Source organism: Odocoileus virginianus, chromosome 5 (genome assembly GCF_023699985.2).
Source record: "Odocoileus virginianus isolate 20LAN1187 ecotype Illinois chromosome 5, Ovbor_1.2, whole genome shotgun sequence".
NCBI lineage: Eukaryota > Metazoa > Chordata > Mammalia > Artiodactyla > Cervidae > Odocoileus > Odocoileus virginianus.
In genome coordinates, this window is record NC_069678.1 from 31,503,086 (window position 1) to 31,524,743 (window position 21,658).

At 36.3% G+C, this 21,658-nt stretch overlaps 2 protein-coding genes across 5 annotated transcripts in view; one reads left to right on the forward strand and one right to left on the reverse strand.

Annotated features, from left to right (window-relative positions):
• The window catches only part of SASS6 (SAS-6 centriolar assembly protein), a 50,593-nt gene extending 30,891 nt beyond the window's left edge, over window positions 1–19,702 (forward strand). The window contains exons 15-17 of one of the 2 annotated variants that reach the window (XM_020906058.2): window positions 2,930–3,027; window positions 4,690–4,784; window positions 11,690–19,702. In XM_020906058.2, coding sequence (XP_020761717.1) covers window positions 2,930–3,027; window positions 4,690–4,784; window positions 11,690–11,706 — 210 coding nt within the window. In that variant the 3' untranslated portion in view covers window positions 11,707–19,702. Of the gene's footprint in view, window positions 1–2,929; window positions 3,028–4,689; window positions 4,785–4,893; window positions 6,717–11,689 lie in introns of those variants that run through there. The other variant, XM_020906057.2, reaches the window with a different exon arrangement.
• Window positions 6,952–21,658, reverse strand: part of MFSD14A (major facilitator superfamily domain containing 14A) — a 47,706-nt gene continuing 32,999 nt past the window's right edge. For all 3 annotated transcript variants that reach the window (XM_070467741.1, XM_020906059.2, XM_070467742.1), the window contains 6 exons: window positions 21,421–21,534; window positions 20,615–20,686; window positions 12,283–12,395; window positions 10,998–11,095; window positions 9,378–9,541; window positions 6,952–8,313 (listed from right to left, as the gene is read on the reverse strand). In XM_070467741.1, the coding sequence (XP_070323842.1) occupies window positions 8,107–8,313; window positions 9,378–9,541; window positions 10,998–11,095; window positions 12,283–12,395; window positions 20,615–20,686; window positions 21,421–21,534 (768 nt within the window). In that variant the 3' untranslated portion in view covers window positions 6,952–8,106. The remainder of the gene's footprint in view (window positions 8,314–9,377; window positions 9,542–10,997; window positions 11,096–12,282; window positions 12,396–20,614; window positions 20,687–21,420; window positions 21,535–21,658) is intronic.

Here is a 21,658-nt window from a genome sequence, read left to right on the forward strand (position 1 = left end):
CAACTCTCAAACTTACCTAGTTTCATGCTGCTGGTATATTAGCGGTAGTGATATTTTTGGATTGCAGTGTTAGGATTTAAGGGTCTGATTGGCAGGGTTGTAATAAATTATAAAATGTAGTTCTGGCAACATTATCTCGAATAGCATATACTTAGCAATCTCTCCAAACCTTGATTTATTTGCTTTTTTCTGCCCACTTGAGTTTTTCATCATCATCATTATTACTAATATCTTAGATTTATGCATTGTTTTCACATGTATTATAATTGTTTTCACAGTAATTTTCCACCCAGATGAGCCACTGATTCTGTTATTTCTGAGAAGAGTATTCTATGAAAGGTAGAATTGAGGACTTTGAAACTGCTATTATAAATTCTTTATGAAATTAGTTTCGGGCTGCCCTAAAAATAAGTTGGCTATGTTGTTTAGGCACATACTTCTTTTTTTACAATAGCCTTATTAATTATTATTTGGAGCTATTGAGAATTCTCAATGATTTGAGAATTAAGCCTGAGTTTTTATGTTTAGAATATTATTATGTAAAAAGTGTTTAGATGCATTTAATTGACTTTTCTTGTATTGCTTATTGAAAATTAGATACATGTAATCAAATGAATACTGTTTGTTTTTCAGTATGCTCAAGTGTGCTTACATATTGGTATCAGTTTTTTCTTGAGGATTATAATTCAAAATTGCTTTTAAACAACTTTCCAGCAATATATATAGTGTTCAAAATGAAGACGAGAGCTACTGCAGATAATTATTTAGTTGGTAGGACTAAATATGACTTATAAAATAATAACATACCTTTCTTATAGCTCTTCTGGAATCGGAGGAATTATGATAAAAATCCTGTTCTTAAATATCAAAGCCAGACTTCTAGTGTTTCCTATATTATTGGCCTCCGTATTCTTTTGGTATGCAGCCCTCACGAAAGCAACCAAACAGCCCTAATACTAACAGTACACTTTGAACTTGAATCTCTGATACATGAATATTTATTTGTGAATTGAATGCATATACTGCTCAATTATAATGGTTAAAATTTGGAATCAGATTTTGGAGTTTAAATCCTGTCTCTTACCAGTATGAAGTTGGGCAAGCCAGTAACAAACAAAAATATCTAGTTGTCCTGCTTCAGTTTCTCTATTTGTAAAGTGGAGCAATAATTTTATCTTATTGAATTACTGTGAACATTGAGTTGATGCATTTGCTTAGAATTGTGCCTCAGATGCATTTACAGTAGCTTTGACTCAAGTGATAGTTCAGCTCTCTTAGAAAAGCTCCCCACCGAATGTCCTAAATGATCACCAAGACTATCCACTTTGTCTTCATGATTATTAATCTTGGAAGTGTTCAGCTAAAAACTCCCCTGTTTTTATTTGCACAGCATTGTGGAGTTTTACTCTATCATGTACCTGTGCTGTGCATGTGTGCTCAGTCATGTTCGACTCCTGGTGACCCCCATGGACTGTAGCCCACTAGGCTCCTCTGTCCATGGAATTTTCCACACAAGAATCCTGGAGTGAGTTGCCATTTACTCCTCCAGGGGATCTTCTGACCCAGGGACCGAGCCCAGGTCTCTTCCATTTCCCGCATTGGCAGGCGGTTTCTTTACCACTGAACCACATGGGAAGCCCCATGCATGTGCGTAGTACTCAGGAAAAACTCCAGGAGATTCATGTGTTGACTTCTGGTGCTTGTTCTCTTTATACCTCACTTTTCATCGGAATTCTGCCTTGCATCTTCCAGGCACCTCACCCTCCCTAAACTGATTATCTTCTCCGTCTAGTAGTTTCCTTCTTTGTTCTGTAGTCAGTCAGGAAGCGCCTCTCGTTAGAAAGCTGGTCAGTTGTATGGGTCACAGCTTTTCTCTCTGAGATCAGTCCTGCACTACCTCTTGGTTAGTTTTGGGGACCATTCTTTTTACTGTCCAGTTTTCTAATTATTTATCATTGGTGTCTGGAAACTACATTATGTATTAATATTAGGCTCTTTTAAAATTTTCTTACCTCTTGTATGTTTTCTATAAGGACTATGCGAATTAGCTTACTTCACTTTTTAAAAGTCCTGTGCTTGTATTTTTTGTGATCTTGTTAAATGTGTAGATTAATATAGGGAGAGTTGTTATTGTTAGAATGTTAAGCCTTTATAGCTGAGGACAGCAGCATATACTTTTCTGATTTATAATTTTTTCCTATGAAGCTAGTGTCTATATTTTATTATGATTTTTTAACAAAAAATAGGTATTTCTTATCTCCTTATGCCTTTTTTTTGGATTCAAGTCATCATAACTTTTTTCTTTATTAGTATGGTGACTTACATTTATGGAATTCCATAACATAAAGCCCATATGTATATTCTTGGTATGAAACCCCCTCAATCATAGTCATTATTATTTTAAATAAGCTACTACATTTCATATGCTTGTTATTTTATTTTGGACTTTTGTATAGATTCTTGGATTGTTTTTGACTATTTAAAAATTTAGATTCCTAGCACTCATTTAGAATTCTTCAATATGATAGAGTTTAAATTCTTGAAAGGGACTTCTCAGAATGCATGTGGTAAATAAATGCATCACTGTGGTTCTTGGTTACTTTTAACATTAAAGTAGTATATAATATATTATACTTAATTAAATGTATAATGTTCAGGTTTTCATTTCAAAATAATATTAAAATAATTTGTGCTATTACTCTTGCTTATATGATGGAAACTTTTTGGCAAGGAGAAATAGGATTTTAAAATTAAATCTTCTCAATAAAATGTGCTTGTGTTATAAAATATAGGTTGAACTTCTGTGGTCTAGATTTATCAGAGAAAAAAATGTAGCTACCTATCTCTATATAGAACTGTCTCTGGTACTGCTGCTTAGAACTGTCTCAGTTCTCACTAATCAGTTATATGATGTTTTCCCTCTTCACAGGTTCAGTTTAACTTGCAGTTTACAAAACCAAATACATCACTAGGAGATGTTCAGTCAGGAACAACTGTTAGTATGCCCTGCTCAACTGATAAGGAAAAGTAAGTTCTTGACATAAAATTTAATGTTTGTAATTCTGAAAGTCATCTTAAGGAGTTTTTAACAGTGTTTGAAAGCTGTGATGGCCACTTGTTTATGTGATGTGTTAAGTTGCTGAGCACTGGGATTAAGTTAGTCACTTTCATCTGTAAGAAAGTGGTTTCTCATATTTTTTTAAAACTATAGTTTTAAAGACATATAGTAAAATTTAATTTTTTAAAAGGGATTTCTCTATATAACTGAGGAATACCCTTTCAGATATTCTTGGGCAGTTAGATAGAAATCTTTAATTCATCAGAGTTGGCAGTTTTGTTTTTATTTTCCTATATGGCTATGTCTGCCTTTGGAAGCTCTGTTTTTCCAAGTAATTGCTTCCAGTGTATTGAGAATTAAAATTCTGTGGTAAATAAGAGTGAAAAGTCTTGTGAGGTTGCTCCCTAGTCAAGCTAACATAAATAAGCTTTAATGCCAGTTTTGCCTACTCAAGAGATTACTTATTTTTTAGTTCTTAAGCTGGTTTTGCATAGTGAAGTTTGTTGAATCAGTGAGTTGTGGCTAAAGTAAACAATTTATAAATGCAGATTTGTCTGATTAGTATTTATGTTTTTAATACTGTTTTCTTACCATTATGTTTATTTACTTAAAATTTAATTGCTTTAAGATTTGTCTGCTGGTACTTATTATCATGAGCCATCACCATCCCCAATATGTTGCAAACTAAATTACTGACATGGCTCCAAAAGGCTTCTTATTCCAGGTCTCTGGGCTTTATTCATTGACTCCTCTAAAATTAGCACCAAGATGAGTATTATAATAGTTAATGTTTGTGAGCCTCCATTTTTTAAACAGGTGAGAATTCTTTCAGGTCCTGAAATGTTCATGTTTGCTATATTGAAGCTCATACTTGTTAAAGTGGCAGAACACCTGGAATTAATAGAACACCATGATGTTTATGTTTCACTTTATCATATACACCAAGAACAATTTTACATAACAGAAAAAAATGATATGTGGTACAAAATCGACATAATCATGTGTCTATAAAATTAGGACTGTTGTGCTGTTTTGAGTTGTTTAGAGTTTATTTGTAGTCTGCTAGTAATAAGTGGGAAAGGTTAAAGAAAAAAATTAAAATTGAAAAAACACCTATTCACCCATTTTTTTCTGAAAATTGAGAAAAGACCATTTAATTTTAAAGATAGAATTTCATTGCTTTACAAGATCTTTTAACTTCTTACAAGTGTACTATTAGAGAAACTGTTAACAGTGGATACATTCAAAAGGAAGGAATATAGTGGTTGAAAGAGGGAAAGTGCAACTACAGAATACCCCCTCCTTTGTTTTTTTCAAGATTTCATGTTTTTATTCATTTGGCCAGAATTCATTAGTGTAGTGAGTATGAATAGTTAATAATGACAACTTTGAAGCACTACAAAATTTTGAGGGGCTTTTGGTCAAAGGAAAATCTTATTTTTACTGAGAAGATGTATACTTTGGCTTAGGATAAATTATTTGCTTAAGAATCCACTGAAAAGCATGATTTGAACAAAGCTATAAATGTTAGTTATATTGTCATATATGTATGTATATAAACATTCAGACCTTACTGTAGAGAAAATAGGACTTTGTCAAATTAAGTTCATAATTACTGTTTTTCTTTCAAGTGGTGAAAATTTAGGACTGGAATCCAAATATCTGAAGAAAAGGGAAGATAGCATTCCTTTGCGTGGACTCAGCCAAAATCTATTTAATAATCCAGGTGAGAAGACATTTCTGAAGTAGTGTGGATTGTATACTGTGGTTTAATTAAATGTATTGTATAAGGACTAACATAAATACAAATACTTTTTTTTTGTCCTCATTTGCAGACCATCAGAAAGATGGCACTTTAGGAGCATTGCAAACATCTTCAAAACCCACAGTGCTCCCTTCTACATCTTCAGCTTATTTTCCTGGGCAGCTACCAAACAGTTAATCCTAGTGTCATCTTTTCTTTTTTTTTGAAATGTTAGACATTGACCTGGCTTAAAACTATGGTAACAGCATATAGCTGAAATTCTGAGCATGCAGGTTTCAGAGCTCACCTGAATTACTGCTGTGTTAGATCGGGTCCTTTACTGCTGTCGCTTATGCAGTTTAGAGGAGCAGACCTGTACTTGGAAGTTGGTGACGCTTCTGAACAAATGGCACTTTCTGGTTTGGAATGTGGTGTTTTATAGAATAGTAAGAATTTTATTAAACTAATCCTTAGAAATTCTCAGGAGTTCTAAGGAAAGAATTGATCCTTACAAGGGAGAGCCTGGTCATTGTATATCTCGGTTCATTAAAACCTGCTCAGGTATATTAATATTTTGATGAAGCCAAAGAAAACTATCAGTTCATTTTATCATTTTCATTAGTACAATAAAAATTTAAATTTGCCACCTGAGAATTATGAGGGAAAACGATTACCTCTTGAGATATATTATTGATGATATTTAAAGGGAAAAATCCTGAAATTACCTTAAATGAATGAAATTCTTCATAGCAAGTAAATATTTTCCTTGAACCCTTCTAAATTATCTTTTGAGTAAGTCTGTAATTTTAATAAATTATACAAAAAATTTTGGACAGTAATTACATGACCAGATTAGGTACAAAGTGCTTTAGTCATTTGAGCCAGTTAATAGGATTTTAATGCTTCCTGGAAGCCTATAGTCATCAGTTGTTCTCCTTCATTTGAAGTTTTGTTATTCACTTAAATCTGTATTAGTGGAATAGTTTTAAAAATTAGTACTTACACAAAATATTTACTATGAGAGCATCATGAATATTAATTTTTATAATATCAAAATAGGTTCATTTTCATGTTTGCTTAGTAAAGTAGGCAAAGTGTGAATAATTTTAGAAGTGACAGCTTTCTTTTCTTCCCTATAATTGAAAGTTTCAAGTCAGAATTTGTTCCTTGGAAAAAATGAGGTGATTTAAAAAACACTTACCCACAATCACAGGGCTCCATTTTGTTTTCTTGACAGCCATCCAGTAGAGTAGCATTCTCTTAAGAAACCTCTAAAGCATTTTTTGTTTATAGATTGTTAATGCTCTTGTGATACTTTTAAAAAATATTTTCACGGATGTTATGTTATTACACAGATGAGGAAAGAGACATTTCAGGATGTTGACAACCCACCAATGTTACTAGCCTCCATAGTAAAATAGAACCTTTGCTAATTCTTTTGTGAAGCCACAATATTGAGTCTTTTCACACTTTGAAACTCTGCTGGGAACGGCAAACTGTCTTAAAATGGGGATCTATTGTAAAAAAACTTAGTAACCATTATTAGATAGTTTTTATACAGTTTTTTTTTTGTCATTTAGATATACTATATTAGATTACTCAGTTACAAAACACTAATCTGGAAAGCAACTTCTCGGCAATATTGGACTCTTCCTTGTAAATACTGTGTAATATAAAATGTTGTGACATGGGTTTGGAGAGGATATATGACATAAGGATACAACAGCTAGGATAGAGATCATTTTGATGTCAACTTGCTAGACTTCTGAGTGTGCTAATTATTTTCTCTACCTCTTAAATTTTATTTGAAATTGTTCTGTGTACAGTTGTACATGTGTTAATAATCAAAATATTGCATTTAATGTATTTCTGTAAACTGAGCTTTGTTTTAATAAAGTATTAATATTTTGGGAATATGACATGTTTACATGTGTATAAAAACAGAAATAGAACTGACCTATAAGACCTGTGCTTAGAAAATTATTTCCAGTAAATTTATGGACTAAGTTTTCATTTCTTTGCTTCCTATAACAGTATTTTATTAAATGAGGGAAATGAAATAGATTCAAAGGGAGAAGGTATTGTTACTGTAAAAGTACAGTAACAAAGCCAAAACAGGCCTTATAAATAGGGAATCACAGATCAAGACTTTCTTTTAAAAAAAATCATTAAAATATTTAATTTTATTAACAGAATATTTACATTTCTTTTAAGACCTTATTTAACCATAGTGAATGTTCCAAGTTTAAAAAGCATTAAGCAATAACCACACACAAGATGAAAACAGTGTAAACTATACAGTACTTTATGTACAATTTTTACAAAGTAACACTTTTTTAAATAATATAACTGGACACAAAAATATACACTATAGAGAAATTCACATCAGTAATTGTATAAAGCTCTCTTCTAGGGTCCTGAAAATTTAGGACAAACATTAGCTCTGTAAATAAAGTGTTACTGTGACAGTCTGAAAGGCCACTATATATATTTATCTACATATAGATATCACATTGACATTTTCAAGGCTACCAGCTTTACTATATAATTTTTAGATTATGTATTCAAGTGTTGAGGTTCTTATGATTATGCAAACATTAAAAGATAGTGGTATAGTAGCTGGGAGACAAATTCGAGCCAGCATTTAGATTTACAGGCTCCAAACACCCCAATTTAAATTCTAAATGGCTGATCTTTTCTCATTTCAAAAACAGTGAATAATGTTTAAAATAAAATTACTAAAAACAAGCTTGAAACATGATTCAGATTTAGTATAGTTTTCCTCAGAATTTTGTTTTTTAAATGCAAACATTTACCATTTCTTTACTTTAGTGCATCTGCATTAAGGCTTTGAATTATTTGACCCAAGATTTTACAATATTAAAATCTGACTCAGGATTTTACAATGTTAAAATGAACAGGTCCACACTATACTACCTACTCTGTCTCACTGTTGAGTCAGCATAAATAGAGTTAAAGCTCAACACCTGAAGGAAATGGTAGCAGAGACATTGCTAGTATCTAAAGAAGTTACATATATAGTTTTTAATTTTAATTAAAGGATGTATAATAAAACAAACAGCTTAGTGGCAAGAGACTGGTGCTAATAAACGATTTCTTTTCAAAAGAAATTGTAACATCTTTGGAAAACTGTCCGGTTCTTTCTTTAGTTCCCACGCAGTTCATGCAGATACATCTCTTAAGACAGGCTTATTAAAGCACACTGCAGACGGGGACGGAATGTGCGTCCAGAACCAGAGGTGAGGACTGCGGCTGGGCACTGACCGCCCTCCTGACCCGGCTGTCACACGTTTGTGTCCTGGAGTAAAGGCTCTTTGGCCTCTCCGGGTGCTTGGGTGCTGTGAGGATGGCTGTGGCTGCCACAGTGCTTTCTCCAGCTGCTGGACCGTAAGCTCAAATTGGTATGTTCCGGAATAAACAAGGCAACAAGCAGAGCCAGCAGTACTGAACAGGCTCCAAAGAGGAAGGGGGGGCCAGGGATGATGGAATTCTGAGGAAGACAAAGATAATTAAGATTTCTGCACAGACATCTTTGCTCCTAAGAAACTGCTTATCTTTTAGAATAACTGATGGCTGTGAATTATAAGCCAATGACTCCTCTTTCTTCACTAAAGCCACAGTTAGAAAAAAAAAGTTTTCCTTTTCAAAGGGAAAAGAAACACTATCATATTCTCAATATAAGACTCTGTGGGATAACAGCTGACCCAGGAAACAGCCCCAATTTTTTTTTAAAACAACACATGCAAAAATATATTGTCATTTAGAGTATAAAATATGAATACATTCTATGAACTTTCACTTTATTTAAGAAGAAAACAGGGAGATCTCGAAATCAAGTAATACATAATATTAACTACAGAGGCAGAATGACTGACCATTTTCTTTAAAAGGTGGTTATATTCTCTAGTGACCGAAAGTGAAAAAAACACAGATAATGCTGTTACTATGAGAAGAATCAAACAGACTTGTGCTTTAGTCCAAAATTACATTCATCCTTAGCAAAAACCTGCACTGCCAGTTTTACCTGGGTAGAGCCCGCAAACAAACATTCTTTTTTATTTAAAAGCAGTCTTAGCTGGTTAGAAGATGAATGTAGAACTTCGCTAAATACAAAGACTGGTGAGTTGTTTGTATTGGCTAAAATGATACTGTGTTTCAAGGTTAATATTTTCAGTTTTAAGGAGGGGACTCTAGTGAACAAAGATGTTTGCCAGCACCTAACTGACTTCTGTAGAAAGGCAGATCTGATACGGGGCACTCTAACATTCCAGAAGCCTTACATAAAAGACAAACAGTATACACAAATGGCCGTTACTTATGCCACTAGGTACAATAAGACAAACTAGAAATTAATATATAATTTAAAAAAATTATCCAGGGAAAAAAGGAATACACAGCCAGTTTTATAAAGAAATGTGTGTATAGAAGGATATGGTCCCTTGGGCTTTGGTTTTAAGTGTTTTTATTCAATCTAAGAATCTCAAAAGCTTTTACAAAATGACCAAAAAACATCATCTTTCAGTCCAGCCAAATGAAGGGACTTTGTATAATTACCTGTTCAAAGTGGTGCTGTGGGCTTGTGTTTGTTCCCAAGTCTGTTCCTGTCATTGGCAGTTCTTTAAGTTCCACATGGAATATGTAGAAAATAAATCCATAAAGAGCTGGTCCCAGACCATTGCATAATCCTCGAATTCCTGTTATCATTCCTTGAACGACACCTGGATTGTTTAAACAAATTAGTGTACCACTTCGTTTTTCCTACTGTATAACTAAGACCTGAAATCACTTATTCTAAAGCCAAAGCTTTTATCAGACACTGGCAACTTATTGCAGTGGCATCAAGATTATTTTGACGCTATAAGCTCTACAAAGTACAGCGCGCTCTTGATGCAAATGTAAGCACAGGTATACTGAGACATAGGTCTAATTTAGAAACAAGTGAGCAGAATCATTTATTTTCTTTAAAAAAAAAAAAATCTCCTAGTTCAAAATCAGGCATGGGTTCATAAGCACAGATACTAAAAAACCTGTCCCCAAGCAGCTCCTTAAGATCTCACTTAGTCAAATATAGCACTCCCCCTCCTTTTAAAAAAATACTTGTTTATTTGGCTACCTTGGGTCTTGGTTGTCACATGCAGGCTTAGTTGCTATGAGGCACGTGGGATCTCAGCTCCCTGACCGGGGATCTGACCTGTGTCCCCTGCGCTGCACAGTGAATTCTTCGCCACTGGGCCGCCAGTAAGTCCCCAAGCCCCTTTTTATAGTCTGATTTTTGTTTCATCTCTGGGATCTTCTCCCGAATTTAAAAAGCAACTTGATTTGGCCAAGGTCCTTTCCTTATTTTAAAAAGCAACTTGATTTGGCCAGGGTCCTTTCCTTATTTATCAGCCAAGTGACTTCTGCCACTCTTTTGTAATGCCCCCTTTTTTTCCTTTTGACATAAACAAGCTTTTCAAAGAATTATTCCTCATCTATAAGAATTTTAAAAATTAAGAGTTCCTGCCACAAAAACATAAAACAACAAAAATAAGTTCTTTATGTTCTTTAGATAACAAACACACAATATTAATGAAAGGGTATGGAATAGGAGATGGCAACCCACTCCAGTATTCCTGCCTGGAGAATCCCATTGAAGGAGGAGCCTTGCAGGCTACAGTCCATGCAGTTACAAAGAGTGACACGACAGAGCAATTTCACTTCACTTGGTGTATCCCTGAGATACCGAACACATCACAGCAAATGTGTAATAACTAAATGGTTAGTGAATATAAGGTGGTCAACCTTCATCACTAAATTTTTTAGCAAAAGAACAGATAGGGCCACATGTTCACATTGAGAGACAAGGATATCCACCTAAAGATAATATCCTAGAATCTGCTTTTCCTCTTCACAATGAATGCAACTTATTATTTTTTAATTTTATTGGACTAGAGTTGATTTACAATGTTAGTTTCAGTTGTACAGCAAAGTGAGTCAGTTATGCGTATACATATATCCACTCTTTTTTTGGATTATTTTCCCAAATAGACCACTACAGAGTACTTAGTACAATGAAGCAATTTAAAATTCTTTACTCTGAAGATGTGCATATGACTCAGTACTTAGGAAAAAGAACAGAGGATTAGAATATCCTGTATTTTTTAAAGTAATTATCACTGGTTCCTATCAACCCACCTTGTTGGTCAGCATCAGCTGTTCGTGACACCAGTGCACTGACAGCGGGAAAGGTGATGCTGGACATGGCTGCCACCGCCCCAGCAGCCCACATCATCCTGCAACCAAAGCATCAAAACAGAAATAGGGTGCTGTTGTTATTCTTCATTGCGCCTGTATGTAAACATGTAAATACGTATTTAAATCAAGTAACGCTTACTGAGAAACAGCTGTGGTACAGGAGAAAGAACTAGCTCTTCCTTCCTCTGTGACTCTGGGCAAGTCACTTAAAAGTCTAACCCTGTTTACTCTTCTAGAAAGCAGAAATACAGTCGCTTATTCACGAGAATGCTGTGGGTATTAATGCAGAATTGGGATATCACATATCACATCTAAACTGTAAACTGTGTTGGGTATTATTTCTGCAGGACTGGGGGTGGGTGGAGAATGTTGAAATCATGGATAATACACAGAATGAAACATTAAATGTTTCCAAATGTTTGCTTGTAACTTATGGCAGGGTTCCCAGAGATTTGTGATTCAGTGTGAAAAAAAAAAAAGCACTAATTTGATCTAAATGTGCTTCTGGCTTGATGTTTAAAAAAGAAATGTTTTCACTAAATTGTGAGCATCTCTTTTACAAGCTAGACTAAAAACTACAATGTCCATCAGAACACACTCTTGGGTGCTTACTCATATCCACGCCCAAACAGGTGATGTGTTCAGTTGAATGAAACTACTGCAAACGCTATGGAGTTCAGCCCTGTAGGATCTGAGCAGAGAAGTGTACATGGGCAGCCTAACATCAGCAGCACCACTACCATCACCTCCCTGCAGGAAACCAAAGAGGCAAGAAAAGCAGAGAGCCTTCCAAGCATGAAGCCAGAACCAAAACAACTGGATTTCTGGTTTGCCATCAGTAATGATCAAAAAAGTTGGTATTACTCCACTTTTTCTTCCCTAACCTTGCTGCTCTGGGATTACATGTTATTTCCTAACAAACTAAACTGGATTAAATGCTCACTGGGTGCTGAAAAGCTCAATAATCTCATTAAAAAAAACCCAATCTGTTGCTTAGATATAAAATGTCACTCCACTGTCCTCAAGCCACTATAGAATACACAAGTGAGAAATCTGTTTATATACATTTTGAGGGAAAAAAAAGCATACCAAAAGACAGAGTCTAATTCTTATTTGAGAAGCAAATGAAGAAATATAAAAATTTTGTCAGTTATACCCCAAAAAAGGTGAAAAACAAGAACAAGGCAAACATCAAAATTAAGAAAATTAAAAGATTTGTACATACCAAGGTTCTGAACCGAAGCCATACCATGCCAGTTGTAATATTTGAAATCCCAGACCCAATAAAATGGTGTTCTTATTTCCAATTGACCTCATAAGTAAACTCAAGACTATGGTCTGGAAAATAAGAAACACCAAAATGGTTATAAGAATAGAATAAGCTTTTTAACACTGAAAAGAAAAGGTACATGGTAACTTATTTCAGTATCTAATATAAAAGGACTATTACCACATTTTGGTTTTAGAAATGTAGACTATTTCTACATTTTGGTTTTGCAGCAACAATTACCCTGAATAGACCTGAAATCATTATACCAGGAGAAATAAGCAGATGAAAGGTTCCTCTGCCGACAGATCGAGATTCAGGGGAAAAGTCAGAAAACCGAAAATAGAAAGGTGAACTTTGTGCTCAGTACATTTCTACTGAGGACCATTTAAAACCAAAAATTGTGAAGAGTAGTGATGACAGGTTCTAACTCATGGTTTGCAGACTTCCTGTTACATAATAGCTTAAAAAAAATTTTTACAGGTCCAAATTAATCCAAAATGCTTATTCTCCTGATGAAAGAAAATTGGAACAGTACAGTTACTTACATATCCTTCACTAAATTAACTGACTGCTGAAACCATGATGCTTTTATGAACAGTAAATGAGTTTAACAAGTATGACTTGGGAGTAGTGTAGGATAATAAATAAGAACACAGCTTTGGGAAAAACAGCCTTAATCATAATCTTGGCTCTAACCATGTGACCCTGGGCAAGTCACTCACTCTGAAACTCAGTCTTGTCTCTTACAAGATCACAAAAATAGTATCCACTTCAAAACTAGATGAGCTAGAGCTAGATGAAATGATAAACTTAGCATTGTGCCCAGCACATTTAATAAACAATATTATAGATTGGGTTTTCTTGCTTTTCTTTCAAAGAAAAATTCAGCAATGATTTGGGTACCTTAGTGTTAAATACATCCCTTTAGATAGCTGGTTAAGTCCATAGAGGAAGAAGTGAAAATAATTCAGGAAATCACTACTTGATGACTGGCTAATGTACTCAACTCAAAATTATCAAGTATAAGTTTAAAGTTGATTAAATTGAGACAATTATTTAAGAGTTTAATCAGATTCAAATAAGCCAGTGGGTAGTAAATGAAGATTCTTTTCATGATTCTTGAACAATTAACACACAGCTTTCTTCTCTGAGATTTCCCCTTAAATCAACTGAACACAAAATTGAATTCCACAAAGCATGAAACCTTGTTGGATTACATTCTTCAAAAACCACAGCCACAAAAGGGAACTCACCCAGAGTAAGCAATTAGGAAAGAAAAACTTCCTTTGTGTATGATACTCTAACTGATTTTCTCCCAAGGGCAAGGATTTTTTTCTCTGTATCCCCAGCACCTAGTATAAGTTCTTAATAAGTGTTTTAGAAAGCATGCATGATTTTAAATGTCACAATATTCTTAATAATATAAAGGAAAAAATTTCTTATTTAGTATCTAAACTGAGCTAGGCGGGAAAAAAAATTAGCATCCCTTAATTTAATATAATTCTCATTTTCAAGAGAACCAAAAGAACCAAGTCCCAAAAGTAAAAATGACTTATGACTTAACCAAGATGACACAGCTAATTAGCAGTTAACTGACATCAACTTGTCACTCAGTCAACAAATACTTGCCCAGTTCCTACTATATGCAATGGCTATTTTAGGTCTGAGGGCACCGACTTGGGAACAGTGAATAGATCAAAGTACTGTTCAGAAAATAATTGGGTTAGTCAAAATACTTGTTCAGGTTTTCCCATAAAATGGAAAATCCCAAACGGACTTTTTGTCTAACCTACTAGATCACCTCCAAGTAGAGAAGAAATAGTCAAATTTGAGGCTGTAGCTGCTATGAAGAAAATAAAATAAGGTAGTGTGATAGAGGTGCTGCTTGAACCAGGATGTGCAGGAAAGGCCTTTCTGAGGTGAGCGCTGTATGAAAAGGAAGGGCAGTTTTGTGAGTACCCAGGGGAAAAAGAGCACTCCAATCCAACTGTACATGGAGAAAAGAGGAAAATGAGGTTTTGTCAAGAGCCTAGATGTTATTCTGATTGTGACAGAAAGAGAATATTAAACAAGAAAGACTTAATTTTAACCTTACAAAAATCCCTCTGTCAAGTGGAAAATAAAAACAGTAGGGAGACGGGTATGGAAACAGACCAAATGGAGGCTACCTGTCATCGTTTAGACAAGGTTCCTAATAATGGAGATGGTGAGAAATACTTCGATTCAAAATAGGTTTGGGGGAGACAAGTTCAAGATGGTGGAGTAGAAGGACACGCCCTCACCCAGTTCTTGAGAGAGCAATGGAATCACAAATAAACTGCTGAACAATGATTGACAGGAAGACGCTGGAACCCACCAATAAAGATACCCCATATCTAAAGACAAGTCACAATGAGATGTTAAGAGGGATGCAATCATGATGAAATAAAATTCTGTAACTGTTCGGTGGGTGACTCAAACTGGAAAGCAATTATACTACAGAAGTTCTCCCACTGGGGTGAAGGTTCTGAGCCACACATCAACCTTCCCAACATGGCTATCCAGCAACAGGAGGAGGAATCTCCAGAGAAACTGACTTTGAAGGCCAGCAGGATTTGACTGCAGGGCTTCCACAGGACTGGGGGAAACAGAGACACCACTCCTGGAGGGCACACGGGGTCTCGTGCACACCAGGACCCAGGGGAAAGGAGCAGCGACCCCACAGGAGACTGAGCCAGACCTGCCTGCTAGTGCTGGAGGGTCTCTTGCAGAGGTGGTGCTAAGGGGCAGTGGTGGTGGCTGTGGCTCACACAGGGACAAGGAGCAGTAGTTCTTGGAAGTACTCAATGGTGTAAGTCCTAAAGAGGCCATCACCAGCCCCAACGGTCCGTAAGCTCCAGTGCTGGCTCACCTCAGGCCAACCAACCAACAGAAGCCCCACCCATTAGCAGACAAAAGTTTTGCTGAGTAAGACCCAGCTATACCCACCATCAATCCCTCCCATCAGGAAGCTTGCACAAGCCTCTTGCATCATCCACCAGAGGGCAGACAGCAGAAGCAAGAAGAGCTACAATCCTGCAGCCTGCAGAATGAAAACCACAATCACAAAAAGTTAGATGAAATGAAAAGGAAGAGGGTTATGTCCCAGACAAAGAGACAAGATAAAACCCTAGAAACACAACTAAATGAAGTGGAGGCAGGCAACTTTCCTGAAAAAGAATTCAGAATAATGATAGTGAAGATGGTCCAGGATCTTGGAAAAAGAATGGAGGGCAGGACTGAAAAGATGCAAGAAATGTTTAACAAAGACCTAGAAGAACTAAAGAACAGACAGAGATAAACAATACAATAACTGAAATGATATAAAATACATGAGAAGGAATCAATAGCAGAATAACTAAGGCAGAAGAATGGATAAGTGACCTGGAAGACAGAATGATGGAAATCACTCCTGCAAACAGAATAAAGAAAAAAATGAAAAGAAATGAAGAGAGCCTAAGAGACCTCTGGGACAACATTAAATGCACCAACCTTTGCATTATATGGGTCCCAGAAGAAGAGAGCAAAAGGACCCAAGAAAATATTTGGAGAGATAACAGCTGAAAAATTCCCTAACATGGGAAAGGAAACAGTCAACCAAGTCCAGGAAGGAAAAATCCGAGGATGAACACACTGAGACACATGGTAATAAACTGACAAAAATTAAAGACAAAGAAAAAAATATTAACAGCAACAAGGCAAAAACTACAGATAACATACAAGGGAACTCCTGTAAGGTTTTCAGCTGATTTCTCAGCAGAAATTCTGCAAGCCAAAAGGGAATGGCATGATATATTTAAAATGATGAAAGGGAAGAACCTACAACCAAGAATACTCTGTCCAGTGAGGCTCTCATTCAGATTTGACAGAGAAATCAAAAGTTTTACAGATGAGTAAAAGCTAACAGAATTCAGCACCACCAGACCAGCTTTGCAACAAATGCTAAAGAAACTCCTCTAGGCAAGAAAGAAACAAGCAACTTAAAACAACCTTGTATATATACAAACTGCTATATTGAAACCTTAGGGGAACAGCAAACCCAAAAACTACAATAAATAAATACACAAAAGAGAAAGAGCAACCAAACCCAACACTAAAGATGGTCATCAAACCACAAAAGAAGAGAATGAAAGAGAAGAAAAAAGACCTACAAAAACAAACTGGAAAAAAAAACCCTGAAAACAATTAAGAAAATAGCAACAGAAGCACAATACTTACCCTTAAACGTATAAGGATATTTACATGAATACTTAACCTTAAATGTAAACAAATGGATTAAATGCACTACCAAAAGACAGAGTGGCTGAATGGATACAAAAACAAGACCACATATATGATGTCTATAAGAAATCCACCTCAGACGGCCAAGAGGCCCATGAAAAGATTTTCAACATCACGAATTACTAGAGAAATGCAAATCAAAACTACAATGAGGTATCACCTTACACCAGTCAAAATGGCTATCATCAAAAAAAAATCTACAAACAATAAATGCTGGAAAGGGTAAGCGGAGAAAGGAACCTTCCTACACTATTGATGAGAATGTAGATTGGTACAGCTATTACAGAGAACAGCATGAAGGTTCCTCAAAATACAAACAGCTACCATATGACCCTGCAATCCCACTCCTGGGCATCTATCTGGAGAAAAACATGGTCTGAAAGGATACATGCTCTTGAATTCACTATAACACCGTTTACAACAGTCAGGACATGGGAGCAACCTAACAAGTCCATCGACAGGTGAATGAATAAAGATGATGTGGCACATATATACAATGGAGTATTACTCTGTCATAGAAAAGAATAAAATAATGTCATTTGCAGCAACATGGATGGACCTGGAGATTATCATACTTAGTGAAGTCAGTCAGAGAAAGAGAAATACCATATGATACTGCTTATATGAAGAAACTAAAAATAAATTATACAGGTGAACTTTCCTGTATAGCACAGGGAGCTCTGTGAAATGCTGTGTGGCAACCTGGATGGGAAATGAGACTGGGGGAGAATGGATACATGTACATGTACGGCTGGATCACTTTGCTGTAGACCTGAAACTATCACAACATTGTCACACAGCGGTACTCCAACATAAAATTACAAGTTGAAAAACAAAAACAAGACAAACACACAAACAAAAATACCCAAAATATGTTTTGGAGAGAGAGGTGAAAGGAGATGCCATCTAATGGGTTGGATGTAGGAGAAGGAGAAAGAAAGGAATCAAGAATGGTGCCAAGGTTCCTGGCCTCAACAGCTGGGAGAGCGGTGAAGGCACCAAATGAGATGAGCAGCGTGGGTGCTAAGAAGCCGGGCTGCAGTCATGGCCATGTCAGGTGTGAGATGTCCAGATGTGTCCGACAGCACTGGCCTGGTACAAACCTGGATGTCACCAGGACACAGGGAACCAGATGACTGCACCAAGTAGGAGAAGTGTGTAGAACGAACTGTATTCACGCACTTGTGTGAATATTTAGTGAAATGTAATAAACTCATGCTTGCTGGTGCCATGGCAGTGACGGGGCCGATGGCAAACCAGAGAGTAAAGGCCCCAAAGGGGACGACAACCATGCAGCTTCCACTGGAGGGCTGTACCATGTTATTAGATCTCGTAATTCTGGGTGAGAAGCTACATTTCTAGATTTACTATGGAAAAAAAAAGTGACCTCTAATTTAGCACCCATGGGGCTGCAGGTGCAGTTCAGGGTGCTAGAGTGACAAAAACAAATTATGATATAATTCTGACCTCACATCTTCTAAGAGCTCTACTAGAGTTCATGATCTACTGAGGCAAAAATAATGAGCAATAAATAGGTAAAATTCATAATACAGTGCATTTTGTACCATGATAGGGATATAGGCAAGTTATATGAGAACTCAGAGAAGGAATACTCAAGGGGTAAGAGGGGCAGGCAGTACGCAGGGCAGGAACAAAGGCACAAGGGCAAGCGTGAAAGTCAACAAAGGAGGCACCAGTGCGAGCAGCTCTGTGCTGCTGGAGAGACACAAAGACTCTAGTTTTTCACTGCCTTGAGAGGTCAACGGGGAGAAGGCATTCTCAGCTGTGTACCTGCCAGAAATGAAAACATAATGCTTCTACCTTTAGGGCTATAACCTATAACTTGATATTTTAATTCGTATAATGACAAACTATAATTATCAATATTTACATGCAGGCTACATACTCCACCTGTTTCTGAAATTTACATAATTTTCTCACTTTCAGAAATGCGATTTTAAATCTCATAAACTACGTCCCTATGTAGGTGCCCATCCCTATGTAGGTGCCCATCCCTATGTAGGTCAATTAAGCACTGCATTCTTTGTAGACCACGTTTCTGGATACAGCATCTGTTGTGCTATCAAGGCCGGCTGGGCCCAGATTCATAGCCCTCATGAACCTCCTACTGCAAGACTCTTTCTAAGGCAGCCCAACCATGCTCCCTCCTGGGTTCACATGTCTGCCCGCCCTGATTCTGAGCTCTTCTTGCGCGGTTTTCCATTTTGTATCCTTTGTACCTGATGTCATCTATTGAGCAAAGGGAAAATTTCCCCTAAAGCACCTTCAACTACTCATTCAAGCAGTCCCTAGTGTGCCCAAATTTACCAGGTGCCCACCTACAGCGTCCATACTCAGTTTAGCATGAAGCAGAACTTACGACCGTACAGCTACTAACCTCTTCTTAAGTGTCATTATAGGAACTGTCAGCCTGCTCTCTTTAAGATCTAAATCAAATAAAATAGTAGTATATCTAATCACAGCAATATCTGAAAGATAAGACATAACTATCAGGCTAGATTTATCTCGGGATTCAAGGTCAGTTAACATTTGATAACTCATCAAGTTTTAGTCTTAGTACACTTTCCTTCGTGTTCAGAAAGGTTTTTTTTTTAAAGCTATTTGTATATACCAGCAATACTGTATTTTCCTTCAAAGATGAAGAACACATTTCTGATAGCAAGGAATGAATATTTAAATGCAATGTTTTTCCAGATCAAGGATTCTTAGGATAAAACTGAGGTTAAAAATAGGACTAATAATTAGTGCCACATGTATGCATGTGTGAGGTCACGGGGGAAGTATATTATAGAATTTAGAGTTTTTAACTAAACCTACCAGAAATTCATAAATGATGAGATCTACAGAAGCAATCCTACCTAGGAGATGGTGAACCATCCAAGAATACTATCAAATAGAGTTTACTTACCATCTTAAGAGTACAATAAGACAAAGCTGCAACCCAGGAGACTGGATTTCAGGTGGGAAAGTGCGCTAGGGTAGACCACATGTGTGTGTGTGTATGTGTGTGTGTGCACGTGCGTGTGTGCTCTCTTACAGAATCTAGAAAATCAAAGCCAAACAGGAAGAAAGGGGAGAGTCTTTTCCACCTTGGGGAAAGTATGGAACAGGGATAATATGAAGGTCAGGATGAAATATCTCCTAAGGAAATCCAGATTTTTGTGTTTATTAATATCTTATTCTTCAAACAACTGCTGGCTCCCAACTGAGTTTCCAAGATAAAAATACCTTCATGTCACTTCTCTGCTCAAAACGCTCCCATGGCTTCCTATCTTCTTGTCAAGTCTTATGGAGATCTGGAAGACCCCACACAAATCTGGTCCCTCTCTGCCTCTTGGATTTAATTTCCTGACACTCTCCCTTGTTCACTCCACCAAAGCCATCCTGTCCCATAGCTGTTTCTTACACATCTAGGAATGGTCTCTCAGAGGTGTAGTTCTGTGCGGGTGGTTCAGAATTCTCCTCCTCCAGGTATTCTATTGGATTGTTCCTCATTCCTTTGGGTCTCAGCTCAAATGTCAAATGTGTATCAGCAAAGCCTTCCCACTCTCCCAGATAAAATAACACCCTGCCCCTAGCCACGTGCTGCATCCTTTTACCCTTTTTCTCCAGTTTTCATTACACCAGATATGTTTACACCAACACTTTTATTCATCCTCTTATCCCACAAGAATGCTAACTTTACAACAGCAGGGATTTAGTTAAGTTCACTGCTATATCACAAGAGCCTGACTCATGATAGGTATTCAATAAACATTTACTGAATGAATCATTCAACAGTAGAACAAGACTAACATAAAATTTCTGATTTTATGCAGGTGACTATATTCTAGTGTAAGTTAATAAACTGTCTTTCTTGTTTACATCATATGTTGATTAGTATGTGTCCATCAATACCACCTATATTAACAGAATTGTTATCTCTGAACCTTCAAACATCTTTCCCTCTAATGATAAAGAAACTCACCTGTGCAATAATAGAAAGAATGCCAAGGACTGCTATAAATGCTGCAACACTTTCTGGTGAAAATTTCATTATCTAGAGGGTTTCCAAAAAAGTAACATTAATAAATATAAAAGCACAACAAATACCATACTAACATAACTATCTGTACATTAACATTAAATAGGACAAGAAAAGAAAATGCAATTCATTCATAATCAAAGAACTCCTCAGAGGAAGAATCTGACATTCACTGAGAACCAAAATTATAACAAAGCAAGATGCTGAAAATAACAGCTACTTAACTCAGATTAAGTAAATTTAAATCCTGATCCCTTAATTTTGATTTCCTAAATTGGAGACTGCTATCAAGCATTTAAAATCTATTTTACAAATAAATATTGTACCACTTTGTAATTTTCATGCATATTGATAAAGGCTTAATCTCTGCCAAAAAGATTAGTGTCAAGGAGAAAAAAATGAATGCTCTCATTCTGGCTAGCTGCTTTATTAGTATATGCTCTAAATCACAAAGAGACTGTCTGGGGCAGGTGAGTGGATTAAAGCATTCCGTCACCTCTGTAAGGAACACATAAACTCAAACCACATACATTGACAGGAAGATTATCTCTTTTTGCCTAAGCCAAAAGTCTTAATAGGAGCGCGTTGGTCACACTAACTAGGAAGTTAATTCTAGTGAGCTGTATTTCTAAAATGATAAGTCATTTTTAAAAGTCTCTATTCTTATAGCTCTCTCAAGATTAAATTTTTTTATTAAGGCACTAAACAATGAAAGAGAAGTCCACTTTAGTAGAAAAGAATTTTTTTACCTGTCTGAGGTATAAAAAAAAGCTGGAATATTGGCCTGCCTCTGGTAAGTAGGAGAGAAACACGGTAATGCAGATGAGCAGCACAATGGAGTCTTGGCCCACCTTTTTTAAGGACTAGAACAAGAAAAAGACCGATATAAGGTTTTATATCAAAACACTGAACTATTCTTAAGAACATGCAGAGGTATCTTCTGGCAGTGTACATACAGACACTAGTTGTCATTTTTTTCCCCCAATT